Here is a 17273-nt window from a genome sequence, read left to right as displayed (position 1 = left end):
AATGAGTTCTCTGACACATTCCTATATCATTGATTAATTGTTTGCATTTTGAATATACAAGTAATGTGTGGAAATTAGTTTTTAAAAATAGATTCTGTTGCCACTGTGTTTCCACCACAGAGCAAGACTGACATCTGCTGTTCTCTGTCACGCAAAACTTGAACCCACACTACTGTCTGTCTTTTCGTCTCACACACACACACACACACACACACACACACAGCTCTAAGATATTATTCACACACAAGCCTCCAGATATTTTAACATTTTCAGCACGTCACTACCTCAAAGCAAGACAATACAGTAGTGTATTTTATGTAAACTGATTAACATGATTTGATTGTGACACCCCTCTATCAGACTTGGTTTAGTCCACGGCTCAGTACCCGGAAGTAGTTGTAAATATTTACATTTCAGGCAGCTGACTTCCATTCACCTGACTACAATTAAAGACTGACGGAAATATTGTCGCTGATAGGTATTACTGCATGATTAAATAATAACTCCACGTTGATGACTGACTATTTCGTTCTGCTTAAGAGCTCTCTTGCAATTAGTTAGTTAGCTCAGCATTTGGAACATTTACGAAGTGATTAGCAGTTAGCAGCTAGTTGAGCTAGCTGCTTTGCGGGCGAACAAAGGGGTCCGTGGAGTTTCTGAAAATGGACAAGATTGCTAAAGGTGAGTGAAATCATTCTCATCGTTTGCATGTTAACATGTTAGCCTCGCTGTTTACCCCCAGACTGCTGCTGGTGTGTTAAGGTGTAGACTGATACAAGAAAATCTTATTTGGCTGTGCTGTGAACTGTTTTGAACTTGTCACAATATCACAGTATCTTGTTTAACCTCAACTTAAGTTGTTTGTTGGCTCTGCAGATGTGGGTGATATCCAGTCCCGTCTGTTACACCACAGACCCATCATCAATGCAGAGATCCGCTACTTCGTGAGAGAGTTTGAGGTACTTGCATACATATATACACTTTTCAAACCAGTATTTTTAGTGCAAACTGACTTGTTTAGAAATATTCCCATTTTAAACAACAACTGCATTGGAGTGATCAATACACTTTAAAGATACTGTGTTGTTTTCTAGTTCTTGAAAAGACAATACCAGTAAATGATTTCAACTCATTTGTTTGTTTTTTCACTAATATAATGAAAGCAACATGTTAAGACCCAGCACTGGTCTGTAGCACATAATAAGCATGTTTTCAGTGTATGTGTGTGTGAAAACACTAAGCTTTCCTCTTCTGCTGTTCAGGAGAAACGTGGACACAGGGAGAGCAGACTGTTAGAGAATCTCAGTAAAATGGTGGTGGAAGCAAATGAGCAAATGCTGCCCACAAATTTAGAGGGTACAAACCAGGATATGATGTCTAACATCATTAAACGGTGTAAGTCTTCTCTCTCAGATTCACACTTTGCTCTTCAGCTCTGTTTTGAAAATTATGTAATTTCAGGCATAACCTGACACACAGTCAAAGACTTGTACTTGTTGCCATGTACGTAGAAAAACTGGTATGTCATGTGATACATTGGTCAGTACTTTGACACTGTCAAAAAATATGTTGACATCTATGCCTTTCTTAAACTATGTTCATTGAAGTGCAAATGCATATTTGACAATAATGCATGTAAACTTTTAATTGATGACACTAAATTCCACACTTTGTTCCAAATAACTGCACTATATTTTGACTTCTCATAATAGTATGATTTTACCCTCAACCTACTATGGCAAATGATGATTGTTTTCCTCTATTTTGTATTGAAAGTGATTTCCTTCAGTATTGTTGCAAAAAAAATATGGTTCTAGTTCTGCTCTTAGCTGCTTAAGTTTTTTATATCAACATTCTGAGCAAGTGTAATTCAAATGTGACTGTTTATAAATTTGTTTGCTTTTCTTCCACAGTGGAAGCTGCCAATCACATGGCAGACAGAGTCCAGCAGAGGGAGCTAGAGGCGCAGCAGGTAAAAACATCTCTGATAAAGGATCGACAGCACTGGTGGATACCATATAGTAGCCTTAAAAAGCTCAACTGAATTGTAGATGATAAAGGCATTTATTATATTGTGTCTTCAGTATGTACATATCAAACTGATTATGTCAGATGTATCATTTTGATTTTAAGGGGGTCCAATACGCAGCACATTTAGGCTGAGTGACTCCACAGTGAGCATCCACACACAGCCATATACTGTCCTCATCTTCAGTGTGTGTGAATGAAAACAGCTGAAGTGGCACAAGAAGGAGAATTGAGACACCAAACACTGATTTGTAAACAGTTGTCTTGTTGAAAGTTAAGATATATAAACAGCTGTCTTAAGTTCTTATTTTCTGTGATTATCCCCTCTCTCCCCTTGTGTTCTCATCTTGGTGTTCCTTCCAGAACACCCAGCTGCAGATGAACATGGAGCGTTTGAAAGAAGAATGGGCAGACTTTCTGAAAGAGCAGCAGAGATTAAAGGAGGAGGTGGATGAGGAGCATGCCAAAGCTGTAGGACAAATCAGCACCCACTACAGTGAAATGAAGATGGACGTAACCAAGTTTTCACCCCTCTGATCAGTGGATGTTTCTGACGGTATGAGCCAACAAACACATTCACTTCTATGGACACTTATGGACATTATTTACACAGGCGTCTATTCTGCATGTGAAAAACAAAGATACCGGCTTTGATTTGGCAGAAAAAGAGCATAAAACTCCTGCACAAGAGTCACCATCTTCCAAATCATTAATATATGTGTGATTAACAGTGTGGCAATTTCACAGGCCATCAAACTCACAGTTGTTTGTCTCTAGGTCATGGAACATGCATGGCATGCAAAAGGTGCAAAAGGACTGGATTATGTCATTTTTAAACAAGCAATCGTTGAAGGCTGTGAAGTTTTCAGCATTTCCAGATTTTTAATGGATGCCTGCCCGAAGGGGCGTTGATGATAAATTTGTACCAAACTCAAGCTGAAATGAACCCAGCACAGGTCAAATGCTGTAGAAACAAGCTCAAACAGAACTGTTTCCAGAAGAAATCAACCCTCACCAGCTCTCCTGTGTTTAGAACGCTGAACCTCTGACAGTATCTTGAAGTAACTGTATTTGAAGTAACTTTCCTCACCTTAAATCTGATTTTAATGAGTGACAAATCCAACTTTTTTTCTATACGCTAGTTAAACAGAAAAAAAAAACATAAATCATATTCTGGTTTCAATTTCCTTCTGGTCATGTTTGAATAAGAATATTTTCAAGTTGTCATTGGTTGTCATGTTTTGTGCTTAGAGTGCTTAAAATGCACAGAATTATAAACACAAACTCCAAGAGTTCATTTACGTTTTGCATATTGTGTTTATTTGGTTAATTGGACATAAACATGTTACAGTGCACTCACTTTTGAATTATTTAGCACTATTAAAAGCAGAGTAAATATATGTTTTAAAAAATGTCATATGAACTACAAAAGAAAGGAAATCATCTCTCTTCGTCTTGACCCTTAAGTTGAGAACCTTGAGGTCGATGTTAACAATACTTTTAATGAAGTGTTGTTTTTGCTCCACACAGTGGTGGGGTTGTTGGACAGGTTAATGGATGGGTGGCACACTGGGCACATTCTTGGCATGACTGAGAGCAGAGTTCATCTCAAACAACCTATTAAAAAAAATATGTTCCAAAATTCCCTCCACATTCCTAATACACACTTTTTTACACTGTCAAGACACCTCAGCTGTCAAATGACCCGTTGACATCTGAAGAAGCAGGCTCATCCAGTTAGAAGTAAGAAGTATCTACATAAAACAAAACAAGCCAGTAGTGGAGTCCCTCTGCAGGGCTTTTGACATCTGACAGCACAGCTGAAGTGAATTCACTGCTGTATCCGCTTTCATAGAAGCCACAGCTTTTTTCCATTTGGCTAGCAGCAGATCTGCCGTCCCCCTTTGCTCTCATGCGAGGCCGCTCTCCGGTTGCTCTGCCCGCGTCTGTGCATGAATGTGTGTGAGTCTGGCGTCGGGAGTAGGACACAGTGGTTGACTGCGTTCGTCGGAGATCAGAGTGGGCACAGGCATGCCATCAGATGTTTAGAGGCAAAGCGCAGCTCCAATCTGCCCTGTGTGCGTCGGCATGCGCGCGTTTGTGTGCATGCCCAGCCTCCGCCTCGGTCACTGGGTGCAGCTGTCCGTCGAGGAGACGGGCCATTTTTGACTAACAAGGAGTGACAATATGGAAACATGGCCAATCTCTGCCAGTGAGGTGCCTTTTCATCTGCCCTTGTTTATTTTGTTCGAAAGAAAGAAAACACAGTACACGAAGAGGTCAAGTCATATGAGTGTTAGCTATTCATTAGGCAAGAGTCACAAACTCCTACATTATAGCTTGTTATAATTAAATATCTGGAGATAAATTCAAATTCAAAAATGTTTGGATCATTTTCTGAACTGATTTTAAATAAGCCCCGGCTTTGTTTTCCAAGTTAAGAGTAAGAAAGAATTAAGTGAGAGGAACACATGTTCTTCCGGGATTTAACACCAGACAAAACCCGATCTGGTCTACCTGTATTCATCCAGGGATGTTATTTCTGGTTGTTGCCATGACAGTGCAGGAAAACTCGCACCATTCGCAATTGCCCTACAAAACTGTTGCACTTTGCCAAACTGAGTTATTATTAAGCAATCTGGGATTTAGATCAACACGTGTTTGCGACCAAGGGTTTGCAACAACAACAGGTTTCAACATTCATGGGAACTTTGGTTCCAATTCAAAGAACAGGCTGAAAAGTAAGTAAAGCCAGAAATCCCAGCACCTGGTGAAGTCATTTTTTGAGTCATTGGTACTGGACTGATCAACAATCTTATTGGGCTAAGTGTAGTGGTATAAAACAGGAAATGTCAAACTGCAATATTTAGGGCTAAATATTTTTAGAGAGAATCTGGTTTATCTTGACAGATATCCATCAAATGCTGCTGGCACATAAACTTTCTCTGTACATTTACACAATCCTGTAAGAAAGACTCCATGTTCTGAAAAGGGTTTGTGCACAGGCTTAAATCTCCTGTTATCATTCTCCTCAGTCTGCTGCCTCATGTCTCTGGCTTGTGTTTTGTCTCCTGTGTTCATCAGAGAGCAGTGTGTTCTTCCTGTTTTGCAGGGAGAGCAGTGCTCTCAGGCCATGGAGATGCTATTCCCTGTGCCAACATAAATGGTAAAGGAAACAGCAGCACCCAGCTGGAGCCTGATTGGAGGGAGAGAGAGAGAGAGATGGAGAGAGATGGTGTGTTGGTTCATACAATCTGATGCTCTGTATGAAAAAAAAAAAAAAACTTTCCACATTTACTGAAATATAATGAAACATATCACAGGGACGAAATGTGCCAATAACATGTAATGGAGACATTTACTAAAAAAAATAAGATCTGATCTTAGCAATGCCGTACAAGAGCCTGTTGAGCTGTTGACAGGCATGTGCTTAGTTATATCAGCCATCACCAGATTTTAAGTATGAAAAATAGTTATACCAAGATCTCACAGTTCTTATAGTTACTATAACTAACTATAAACACTAATGACAGCTGTGACACAATAAATATGCTACAAATCTGTTCTGTAGGATCTACACACGCTGTTTAGAATTACTAAAGCTACTAAGTAATCCATCTAAACTATATGGTTTTAGATGCCTCAGTTATATTATTTTATCAATTTCTGGCATACTGTACCAAAACATAAAATACTAATAGTGGTAATACATAATCAGGATAGGTCACTGCAGGTCACTCTGGCCACCTGCCCATCCTTCAGAAATGGGAACCAAAGAAAAGACAGATGAAGTTGATGTAACCTGCAGCTCACAGCATCTTCTTCTTCCCCATCACTGATCCCACTGGATTTTAGCATATAGCTGAGGAGGCACTTGATAGAACCAAACCATATCAGCCTGGTTACACATTCCTCATCTGAGAACATGTGGTGTGAACTAGGTGTATTTGACTTTTTTCTGTCATTCTGGGAAAAAACTACATTCTTTTTAGATTTGGATCTTTTCTAAAATATAAAAACATCATAACAATACATGGGTAATGTTTAATCAGGTGTCTCAACAAATGCTTCCTAAGCATGCCAGTGATTATCATTGAAGGATATTTTACTGGACTGCACCGGTGTTTTAGATGGATCAAATGCAGCTCATGCTAGAGCTTTATATTTATGTCCATTCACTTGTCTTTACTGCTGTACTGTTTGAAAACTAATACCAGTTGAGCTCAAACTTCCTTAAAGAAAAAAAAAAAAAAATTACACATGACATCACAGTATTGCTACAGTTTCTCTGAGGCTTGGCATTACCGACCATTTTCTTTTTTGGCCCGATCACCATTCAGTTCAGTCGACTGATGAGAAAAAGCAGGTCCAAAAAGGAACACTTTCAGTATTTTGTGTTGGAACATTAGCAGGAGGTATTCATTCACCCTCGCTTTCCAGACAGCTTATATGAGAATTTTCAGCCCCTGCATGCTCACTTTCTTTCTTTTGTGCAACATGATGGGCCCCTGTTACTCAATTACTCAGGGGTCCAAAATGAAAATGCCAATGAACAAAAGCATTGCGCTTCCAAGTTAATAACCTGGCTTAACAACACCCCAGGGGTGTTGGGTCAATGATGGGTGCTGGGTGGATGGTAATTCGGGTGGTAAGATGAATTCTTTGGCAATAGCTAACATTCACCCAGTGGATCGCTAAGTAAGAGAGGGAGAACTCTAAAAGCAGCAGTAAAACAAATTAAGAAATTGATATTTCTCTGAGGGAAGGTTGCAAGGCATGCTGGATAGTCTCAGACCCCGGCAGCTTTAGAAAATGAGCACTAGGTGGCATATAAAAGCAATCACTAGAAAGAAAACAGTTGGAAATTAAACATCCCACCTTTCACTATAAATGCCAGCATCCACTTATTAGCAAGCTCTGATATGCTCCCTGGGTAAGACTCACATTGTAACATGTCAGTTTTTACTCTGTACAGTGAACAGAGTCTGTCTCTTAACCTCATTCAAGAAGACTGCCTCGAAACAGAATTCTCTTCCTCTGTTTAAGAGACACACAGTCTTTTGCCATGTTTTGTGTAACATGGGCCTGAGGTCTAATTAGCTGAACTGTTCATGATGTTTTGCATCTGTTCAGGTTCATTAGACAGCCTTGCTAATACAACACCAATGCTGTTCTAAGTGTTCCCGCCACGTCCAAGAAACACAGGTAGGAGTCCAGGAACAACAAACACCTTCCCCAGTCGATCACAGGGCAAACAATAGGGAGTACATGGAGAATGGCTTGTCGTCAGCCAGTGGCAACCAGCAGCAAGAAAGCTTGTTATTGTCTAGATTCCTCAACTTTAGAGGAATGGCTGGCTTCGTCACCAACCACATACCTTCTGAATGGCTTTGATTTTCCTTGTTTTCTTTACCAGGCAGGTATTTTCCTGATGTTATCTCCTGTTGTGGTCTCAATGAATAAAACAAAGACTAATTATTAAAGGAAAGTAGTGGTTAAAACTGCTGTATTCAGTCATGGATAAATATGATATGGCTTACTTGTTAGCATACAGAGCTGTCTGTTTACACAACAGACGACCCCATCACATAAACATAGTCACGTGATCCATTGTTAATATAACAATATTGAGTGTAGCCACCTCAAAGAATCTCTCACTGTATGTCCTGCACGAGCAAACTCAAAGGATTCTGCTTCAGTCAATTTACATGAGTGCATTACTCAACTTCCTGCCGTCTCATTGCGTTATAGATTTATATCTTCCTCTCTTGAAATGTTCCTGTTTTGACATTGTGAAATAAAGGTAGGATTAAAATCAAATCCACCGGTCATGACAAAACCATTTGTTCAGAGTCATTCGTCTGTGTATTGATTCAAGGAAACAAATCATGGAACAGAGAGGAGAAGGGTAAGCAGTGTAAGACCTTGATGTGGTGGAGTCCTGTGTAGTGACTGAAGTAACAGATACGTCACAGTAAATTTCAAAAGAAACACACAGACACACAAATCTTCTGTTCTTTTCCAAAAGAATATGTTCAGTTTTACCACTGTTAGGAATAAGTGACAACTTATAGAGCTGTAAAAGTTCAAATAGTCCATAAAAGACACCATTCTCAGTGAAAAGGCTCAACATGTGGTCTCCAGATTTTGACGAGATGTTTGCACCCACAGATTCTGATTGATCAGCCATTGTTCACTGTCAGTAGACCATACAGAAATTGAAATTGCCGCCAGATAAATTTGCAACCTTCACTGCATACATCCATGTCAGTTTTATTAGCTTGGACAAGAAGTTTCGAGGTAAGATTGCCCATTATCAAATCTGTATTTGAAAGAAAACACAGAAATAAATCCTGAAAATCTGATTACGCACATCACAGATTGTAAATTTTCAGGGGAAATATGAATACTAAAATACGTGAACTGGCTATAAATGAAAATGTGGGATTCCTTCTTGAATGGCTCTCAGCTCATGATAAATGATAGGTGTCTTAAAAAGAGGATTATGCCATAATGTTTGAGGCTAACTCAAGTGAACAGGAAGAAAAAGACATGTTCCCCAAGTGGTAACTTTCCCCAAACCTGTGTGAGTGCCCAAACAGAACAATGAAGTTTAATAATGCAGTAGTCATTACAAGTGGATATTGAACAGCAAGATCTAATATTTTTGCAGAAAAATAAACACACTGTCTGTCAAACTTTTAGTGATACATTCAACATCAGCATATTTGCTACTTAAATTAACAACATATCCTCATTATGTTAAGAAAATATGTAATCAAATTGCAATTTCCTTGAAAATGTATTCACCTCTGCAATTTAGCTGCATATAAATGTAATTTCCAGGGGACAGGGTTGGATTTTTGTGTCTCTGTGTTCATGTTTGGAGCAGTGGAGGCTTTCCATGGAGGCTTGCTCTTGGCAGCTGGATGCATGGGAGTGGAGGCTCCTTCAATAAAGGCAACTCTCTTTCAGGGCTCCAGGACAGCCCTGGGCTTTACTTTTCATCGTCTCCCTCCCCTGTCTCTCTGAACCCAAGTGGGTTGCTGCTTTTGGTGCTGCTGCTTCGTTTCAAGCATAATGGCTTTACCTTGAGGCTTGAGAGAGAAACACAGGGAGTGAGGGGTCCAGAGCTAAATTTATGACTCACCCATGCACTGCATGTGAAGCACTGTGTGTCATGACATCTTGTTAGCACTCAATGTGCTTTTGTCTTTCATTCAGCACATAATGGAGATAAAAATAAGTAACATGGAAAAACACAGGTGGAGAAACCAGGAGAAACATGAGTAAGGTCTTTGTAAAACTATAACAGACATGATGTTAAAGGCCAACTCAACGTTTTGGAAAATATACTTATTCCGTTATTTCCAAATGTTATTTGGAAAGATTGATACCACTCCTAAGTCTGTTTGCTAAGTATGAAGCAACAGCCAGCAGCCACTAAGCTTAGCATAAGGACTAAAAACTAATTTTACACTCTCAAAGATGCCCTGTGTGGGAAGCCATGTTTGATGTATTATTTCTAGCCTCACCAAATTTTATTTTCAGGATGACTGAAAACTTTGTGCTACATGCCTATTAATTTTCTAAAAAGTGCAAAACTCCTTAACTTGAGTGATATTGAAGTTATTATAAACCTTTTTTTGCGCCCATATCATGTTAATTTTTTTTTTTTCTTTCAAATAATTATTTTTGGTTTGAACAAAATCTGAGATGGTGCCACAACAACCTTATCGGATTTGACAAAGAATGCCCCACAAAGCAAATGGCAGCGATGACAACAGTAAGAAAAACTGGGAGAGGAAGTGAAAGAGAGGAACAAAAACAAGGAAAGAGGAAGACAGGGATGAGATTGGAAGGAGACAGAGAAAGAAAGGAAGACTGGTCCCTGGCCTGCAGATCATAGCAGGCAGTAAGCAGCAGCTCCAGGCTGGTCCTCCCAGCACCTGTTGCTGCCGCACAGCCAAGTCAAACACATTATTCCAACAGACACACTGCTTAGTGGCTTCTGTGGAGAGACCTTTACCGGGTCCTTGACTGCCTTTGCAGACGCTCAGAGGTGCAGGCTGCACCGACACACACACAGAAAGACTTCTTGAAACTCGTTTGTACTCAGTGCTTACACAGGGTGACACATCCAGGAGAGCGCACACATAGGCACAACTTTCCTACGTGTGATCATCCATTTTATTACACACCTGCTTTAATACGTACAAATCCAGACACCTGTCAGAATCATAAATTCAGTTAAAGTACCCACGGACTGATGAAGCATGCGTACAATAAGACCCACATTTATAATAAAACGCCTGGTTAGAACATTGTGCCAGTCTGCCCACTTTAACACAGGACTCTGTTAAAGGGACCAAGGTTATGGCTGGGCCAATATTGAGCAGTGAACAAATCATCCTTAGAAAAACAGTAAACATCTGTTTTGTGACTTGGCCACCTTTCACTGGCAATGTCAGCCTGACCTCAGTGAGGCTGGGCCTCTTTTACATTTTCCATGAGAGCCAGTGGGAGTGCCAGTAAGTGGATGACAGCATCTGTCTCATTTTTTTTTTTTTAACAGAAAATAAAAACAAACGTTGATGCAATGAAGGCAGGTACTAGTATGTCTTTAAGTATATATACGTTTTTTACTCAGGAAAAGTGAAGCCTCATTGGTTATTGATGACATTTATGGCTTGCTTCATGTGAAATATTGTCTGCTGAAATATCACTTTAGAGCCCTACTTTCCTCATAGCTTCAAGCCTTCAAGGCAGCTGTTTGATTTGTAGGTTGTCAATGATATTTGGATGCACTAAGCATGTAAGAGAAACCTTTTCTTGGACACAGACAGCATGTCATCCTCTATCGATCTTTGCTGGGAAATCCTGTTTTCTATTTCAGAGGCTGGGCTCAGCTACAAAGAGGCACCCAAGGAGATAGTAACATTTCAGTGGCTTGCTCAAGGACACTTCAGCAGAGTGGATGCTCTCCAATGTGTGGGCTTCAAGGATGTCTCTGTTATTATTTATACTACAATATTAATTTGTGTAGGATAAGCCATTTTATAATGCTAAGGGTGATAGATTAACATTCCTCTAAAACCTTTTTTAAATGGATTGTGAGGGACTTAAAACATTTATACAGACTAAATATATCCATACATATTTCCTTTAGATGATGGTTATTAAAAGATCATATATAATAAATATAACTTGTCAAGGTTCCAAAGCCTTAAATTAGAATGACTAATTTGTATGTTCTGGTCCAAAATACTCAGCTCTGCTCAAAACTTTACCACTGATGCACCAGTGGAAACACCAGGATAGCATGAGTCCAGGTCATCTTTTCTCACATTCACACCATACTCATTGTTTTCCACCTTCATCTCCTCTATGTAATATATCTAATATTCTCCTTTTCTCCCTCTTTCTGCCCCCCTTTAGCCCCCTCACACTCTGGCCAGTATATCCTGATGGCTTTACCAGCAGGAAGTGGGGCTTTTACAGTGATGGCACTGGACCAAGAAGCATCTGTGAAAAGCTGCCCCCAAGTCAAGTAGGATTCTGTCACCACCTGTGATGTCTCACCTCTGGCGACATGGTTTGAATGGTCAATAAAGTGCAGCGCTGAGCTACTTTTGAGAAAGACAAGAAAAGAAATGGCAAGGGATATCCTCATGCAAGGGTGCCTACAATTATGATCAGTGTAGGCACAGGTTTAAAAAAACAAGAAGTAATTCTTACCATGCTCATCATCTGAGTTTAGCATATTAGCATGCAAACATTGACAACATTGACTACTTGTGTACAGAAGAGGCTGATGGGTAAATTATGTAGCCATTGTCCAAGGTTTTAGAGGATTTAAGTGTTTAACCCTGATGATGGGGCTAGATGAAAAGTTAGAGGATCAACAGTCTGAAATTCACCCTGGTGGAAACACAAATATGTGTTCCAAATTTCACAGTAATCCATCAAGTTGTTGTCAAGACATTTCACATAAAACCACAGAAAGACCAAAGCGGTGGACAAACTGATCAACAGACCAACATTGCCTGTCATAGGACTGCAATGTGGCAAAAAATCCTTTTTTGGCCCGTCCCTCTGCTGCTTCCCACTGGACCACTTCTGCTCTGGATTGGCCCGGCATGTGTGGGTTAGAGAAACCCACACACTCAACGACTGTGTATTAGATAAGGAGCTACTTTGTGTTACTTTTGTTTGGTTAAGATAACTGGGCCTTAGTAAAGTTTCTCTCACACACACACCACGTGTGGGTCCCATTGTCCCAGGGTTTTAACATCTTCTCTATAAAAGGCCGTTTGTTGGTCTGGAGCAAAGACATCAATAGTGATCTTAGAGAAGCAATTGTTGGTGCTCATCAATCTGGGAAGGGTTATAAGGCCATTTCCAAAAAATTTGAAGAACATCATTCTACAGTGAGAAAGATTATTCACAAGTGGAAAACATTCAAGAATGTTGCCAATTTCCCCAGGAGTGGACATCCCAGCAAATTCACCCCAAAGTCAGACTGTGTAATGCTCAGAGAAATTGCAAAAAACCCATGAGCCACACCTCAGACTCTCCAGGCCTCAGGAAGGGTTGCCAGGAGAAAGCCTCTTCTCTCAAAAAAGAGCAGGCAGCACAGCTTGGATTTGCAAAGTTGCATCTGAACAAACCACAAGACTTCTGGAACAATGTCCTTTGGACAGACAAGACCAAAGTGGAGATGTCTGGTCATAATGCACAGTGCCACATTTGACAACACAGCATATCAGCACAAACACCTCATACCAACTGTGAACCACAGTGGTGGAGGGTTGATGATTTTGGCTTGTTTTGTAGCCACAGGACCTGGATACCTTGCAGTCATTGAGTTGACCATAACTCCTCTGTATACCAAAATATTCTTGAGTCAAATGTGAGGCTATCTGTCCAGAAGCTAAAGCTTGACCAAAATTGCAATAGCAGCAAAATTGCAATGACAATGATCCCAAGCACACCAACAGAATGGCGGAAAAAAAAAAAGAATCAAGGTGTTGCAATGGCCCAGTCAATGTCCAGACTCCAACCCAACTGAAATGCTGTGGTGGGGTCTTAAGACAGCTGTGCAATGTTGTAAAGAAGAGTGGGTCAGCTGACTCTGTGAGTACACAGGCCTTTTGGAAAATGGTGGTAATTCCAGTAGTATAGATACCGCAGGGGAACTGGCTGAATCCCACAGAAAGTAGTAGAACATAACACTTGGAATACAGCAGGAGCTGTTAATGTAGTCCACAACCACCTTGAATCATTCTTCCTTCCTCCCTCTCCTTCCTCCACTCCCTCTCATCACACTCCTCTCTTTCTTTATTTCTCGCTGTCCTCATTTCCTTTCCCTCTCTTTCACTACTCTCTCACACTGTCTTTTAGCCACCCAGATGAATGTTGCTTTCCGATTTCCATCCCTTTAATGCTTTTTTTCTGGGATTGTTCCAAACATATGGGAGAGCCCTTTCTCCGCTGTCTTTTCCCAGCACAGGTGCCTGCTGAAGTGACTCCAGTAAGCTGTCTGTAAATGACATTGGTTCCCCTTGGTTGGTCACATCCTGTCTCCCGGATATGATACTCATAGCCATGAGTCGTCTCTCTATTCCTAATGGAAACAAGTCTGGCTTTGGATTGCATGACGTCCAATTGTGGGAAGACAGTGCTGAAAGCATTACTACAGAAAGACTGAGTTTCCAAAAGGGTAATTCCCATATGTTTACAAGACAGAATTAGATTTGGTCAAAAATAGCATCTGAATTATTCCAGAGACTTTCCTTGAAGGTTTTTCCTCATTGTGCTCCTTGGCAGTGTTGAAAATTAGATCAAAATCTGAAAAAGATCTGTTTCTGATAGGCACTGATAGGTAGCTGTTAAGAAAAAGGTTGTCATTGTTTCTCCCATTTATTTTTATTTTAAAATGATCGCCTTTAAATTGCTTCAAGATGATTTTTATGTTGACAAAAGAGAGACAATATACATCTGTCAGGGAAAAGTGAATACCACTCTTTTATCTGTCTGGTAAATATGAAGTTACTTAGTGAAAGACTGTAAACATGGGGAAACAGCCATCCTGGCCCTGTCCAAAGGTAATAGAAACCACCTACCAGCACTTCTAAAGCTAATTAACACAAATGTTAAGTAAAAAAGTGTATGTTATCAAGTATGTGTTATCAGGTTTTGGTTTTACAGGGAGTTATTCAGCAGACTATTTCTACAAGAAGTAACTGTAACTGTAACCAAGAAATAGTCACATAATCCCTGGTAACACTGCAACATGTTCTTTTTGTGGGTTTAACAAACATATAACACATTAGATAGTGAGTTAGAGGTGCTGGCATTATATTTAATGGACAGTTGAGAGAATGGTATCAGCCTTCTCATTTCACTCTCAATAAGAAACCAAATATGTGTATTTCTCAAAATGTCAAACTAATGTGTCTTAGTGTCTTCTATCTGTCTCCTATCTGACCTATAGGCAAAACCTGCTGCTGACTCTTTAGTTAGTATGGTAGGGCATAGACACACCTCATGAAAAAAAGTTTTCCTGCCCTACTTTGAGGTCTTGCACACTCGCTAAGCTAAAAGTCCCTAGAACACTGTCTAACTATGGCATGGGCTGTTTTTCAATTCACACACACACAAACACACAGAGTTCCTCTCTGTTACTCACTGTCTCTCACTTCTCAGTTTCACCCCACCCCACCCACAAACTTCAGGCAATTAAGAAAATACACAGAATGCCCTAAGGTCCCCAGGGTCCATAAATCTTTCTTTTTCCTATTACACCATGCTATAGCCTGGCTTGGCAAGGTGCCTAGCCATCAACAATGGGTAACCAGTAGACACCCACAGCTATGTGGCCTCCACTTCACCAGGAAAAATGTAAAATGTGTCAGCAGCAATTTGGTCACATATGACATGTTGAGATTAAATAGTGATGTGTGGTTATTGACTTGCCATGGTAACTATAAAGCCCCTTTGGGAGAGTCAGGCCTATTGTGTAGATGCTATTTATCATGTGCAAAAGTCAAAGAAAATAATCTCAAATATCATTTTTCATCTCCAATTAGGCAACTGTGTTTCACCGTGTGAGCAGCAGCAGGAATGTGAGAGGGAAGCGATAACTTTGGGTCACAAGTGGGTGTCATGGCCTTTTTTTTTTTCTTTTTTTTTTTGACGTAATAGCTCAAATAAACTTTAGTGGGTGGGAGTCCTTGTACTGGTGAAACTTCTATGTCAGCACAGAAAACTAAATCAGAGCAGAAATACGATCGCAGCAGTCATAACAGCCCAGACAAAAATACCTTTGATGTGAAATGAAAATGTTCAAGAAGGCAGCACACAGTGTGTACTTTCACTCACTGCTGAATATGGTTGTTGAAGACACAACACATTATAGTGAGTTTTAGATGTACTGGTAGGCTGATTCTGCTACTGTTGGACAGGCTAGCGATTTTCTCCTGTCTCCAGTCACCTGCCGGCTAGCTTGATATGTAGCACACAGACATATTGTGTTTTCAATAATGTCAAACTTCTCCTTTGGCGTTCATGAGTAAAGGTTTCCTCGGGCCTACATACATAGAAACAAACTGCTTAATTTGCGATGCGGCCGTGAAATCAGTTTTGACAACATTTAGGTATCTGCACTGCTGACCTTGTAGGTGTAGGTTTGCCTGTTGTTTTTGTCTAGTTTGCTCTCTGTAAGTAAGGTCACAGCCAAAGGGTAGAGCATTTCATGAAGTTCATCTGAGAGAAGTATGTTTGAGTTTTTACAGCCAGAGGTTAAAGATCATCTCTTGTCAGCCTTGGGGGTCAGTGTAGAATCATCTATCTCTTGTGAGTCTCTAACAAGTATATTGCTTCTCCATTGAATGCCTGTACTCCCTGTGGACAAAATAATGTGTGTGTGTGGAATTTTAATGGCTGTCCAGGGCACAGCAGGACATCTCCTGATGCTAGCCACCTCAAATACACCGGCACACACACTCATCTACACACAGAGCACTTCATAAACACCTCTGCCTGTTACATATACATATATATATATATAACATCAGACACTGACTGTGCATGGTAGGATCATTTTCTGCAATGAAAATGCAGACACTCAAGAGGACTTGGTTTTTATGAAAGAGCTGACAGTCTGGAATAGTGTTATATATGGTACCATAGTGCTTCTCTGGGCAACACCTCCATTTCCATGCTGTAACCTCCTCCTTTCCTCTTCCCACTCTTCCTGTTGTCCAGATGAAAGGAAAAGGGGGGATGATTAAAGAGAAATACTGTATATGTGAAGGCTCTCTCCGTTTGGTTTCATGAAATCATGAGAATATGGAAAGAGGAAAGGTGAAAAGAGCTGTCAATCCAGCGACAGACACGCACAAACACAATCCATCCTGGGAATAAAAGCATTATTTATTTTTACTGCCACCGTTACACAAAGCTACAGCTCCCACAGAAGACATTATTTATCCAATGTAATGTTCTCTAGTTATGATGTGGAGGTAACTCTGACTCATATTTGACCATTGGTGTATAAAACACTACTGGTTCACATCTGCCATGTGAACCAGCAGTCATGTGACACCTGGCCTGTCGTGTCCATATTTTTACAGTCAAAACAAAATGTTAACTTTCTGTTCTCTAACCCAGAGTCTATATTCATAATATTTCATTCTTTCATGGGTGTCTTAATAAATTTATACCATTATATAAGGGCGGCCAGTTTGTTCTAGAAAGACAGGTGTGAAGGAAACTTCCACTGCCTGCCAAAGAGGTGCAGTCAGCTGGAACTTATTGGACCATTTATATTCAACCAATTTGACTTTTTGTTACTTTACCAGAGGTCTGAACTAAACTCTCCTAAATGCCTCTTAAATTACACTCTAATGATGTTTTTCTCACTAAGCCTCCTAGTATGACTTCATTGGCTTTCCTTTAACATTTAAAGTGATATTTCACATTTGACGTTTTGTTAACTTCTCATACATCATTTTAAATATTAATGCGTTAGCTAGTCTACCTGTCTATAAATAGTTCAGTAGGTTTACTCATAATATAAATGGGGATGTATGGATGTAGCATGGCTTTTATTTTTATTATAACAGTCCTTTCTGTCACATTTTTGTGTTTATTATCAGTGGCAACAAACTCAGAACAATGATTTGCAAATACATTATATTCTAATTACTCAGCCTTTGACACGGTTGACCACAACAATCAAA

General features: G+C 40.0%; 1 protein-coding gene across 2 annotated transcripts; it reads left to right on the top strand.

Annotated features, from left to right (window-relative positions):
- The first annotated feature begins 393 nt into the window (after positions 1–393).
- bloc1s5 (biogenesis of lysosomal organelles complex-1, subunit 5, muted) lies at positions 394–16344 on the top strand. 2 transcript variants are annotated; one of them, XM_018677617.2, is made up of 6 exons: positions 394–681; positions 877–959; positions 1263–1395; positions 1914–1972; positions 2392–2584; positions 11467–16344. In XM_018677617.2, the coding sequence occupies exons 1-5, from the start codon at positions 663–665 to the stop codon at positions 2563–2565; spliced, it is 468 nt and encodes a 155-aa protein (XP_018533133.1). In that variant the 5' UTR covers positions 394–662; the 3' UTR covers positions 2566–2584; positions 11467–16344. The 2 variants fall into 2 exon arrangements, with proteins under 2 accessions (XP_018533133.1, XP_018533132.1); XM_018677616.2 differs by lacking the exon at positions 11467–16344 and adding an exon at positions 2806–3325.
- Positions 16345–17273: the final 929 nt, after the last annotated feature.

This window comes from Lates calcarifer, linkage group LG24 (genome assembly GCF_001640805.2).
Source record: "Lates calcarifer isolate ASB-BC8 linkage group LG24, TLL_Latcal_v3, whole genome shotgun sequence".
NCBI classification, from domain to species: Eukaryota; Metazoa; Chordata; class Actinopteri; family Centropomidae; genus Lates; species Lates calcarifer.
Note: the sequence above shows the minus strand (reverse complement) of the source record. Positions and strands in the feature narration are given on the sequence as shown.

Bases quoted from the DNA above. Each gene is read 5' to 3' on its own strand.
- bloc1s5 (XM_018677617.2), top strand. The intron at 960-1,262 runs GTACTTGCATAC...TCTGCTGTTCAG, and splicing joins ACTTCGTGAGAGAGTTTGAG to GAGAAACGTGGACACAGGGA. The intron at 1,396-1,913 runs GTAAGTCTTCTC...TTTCTTCCACAG, and splicing joins GTCTAACATCATTAAACGGT to TGGAAGCTGCCAATCACATG.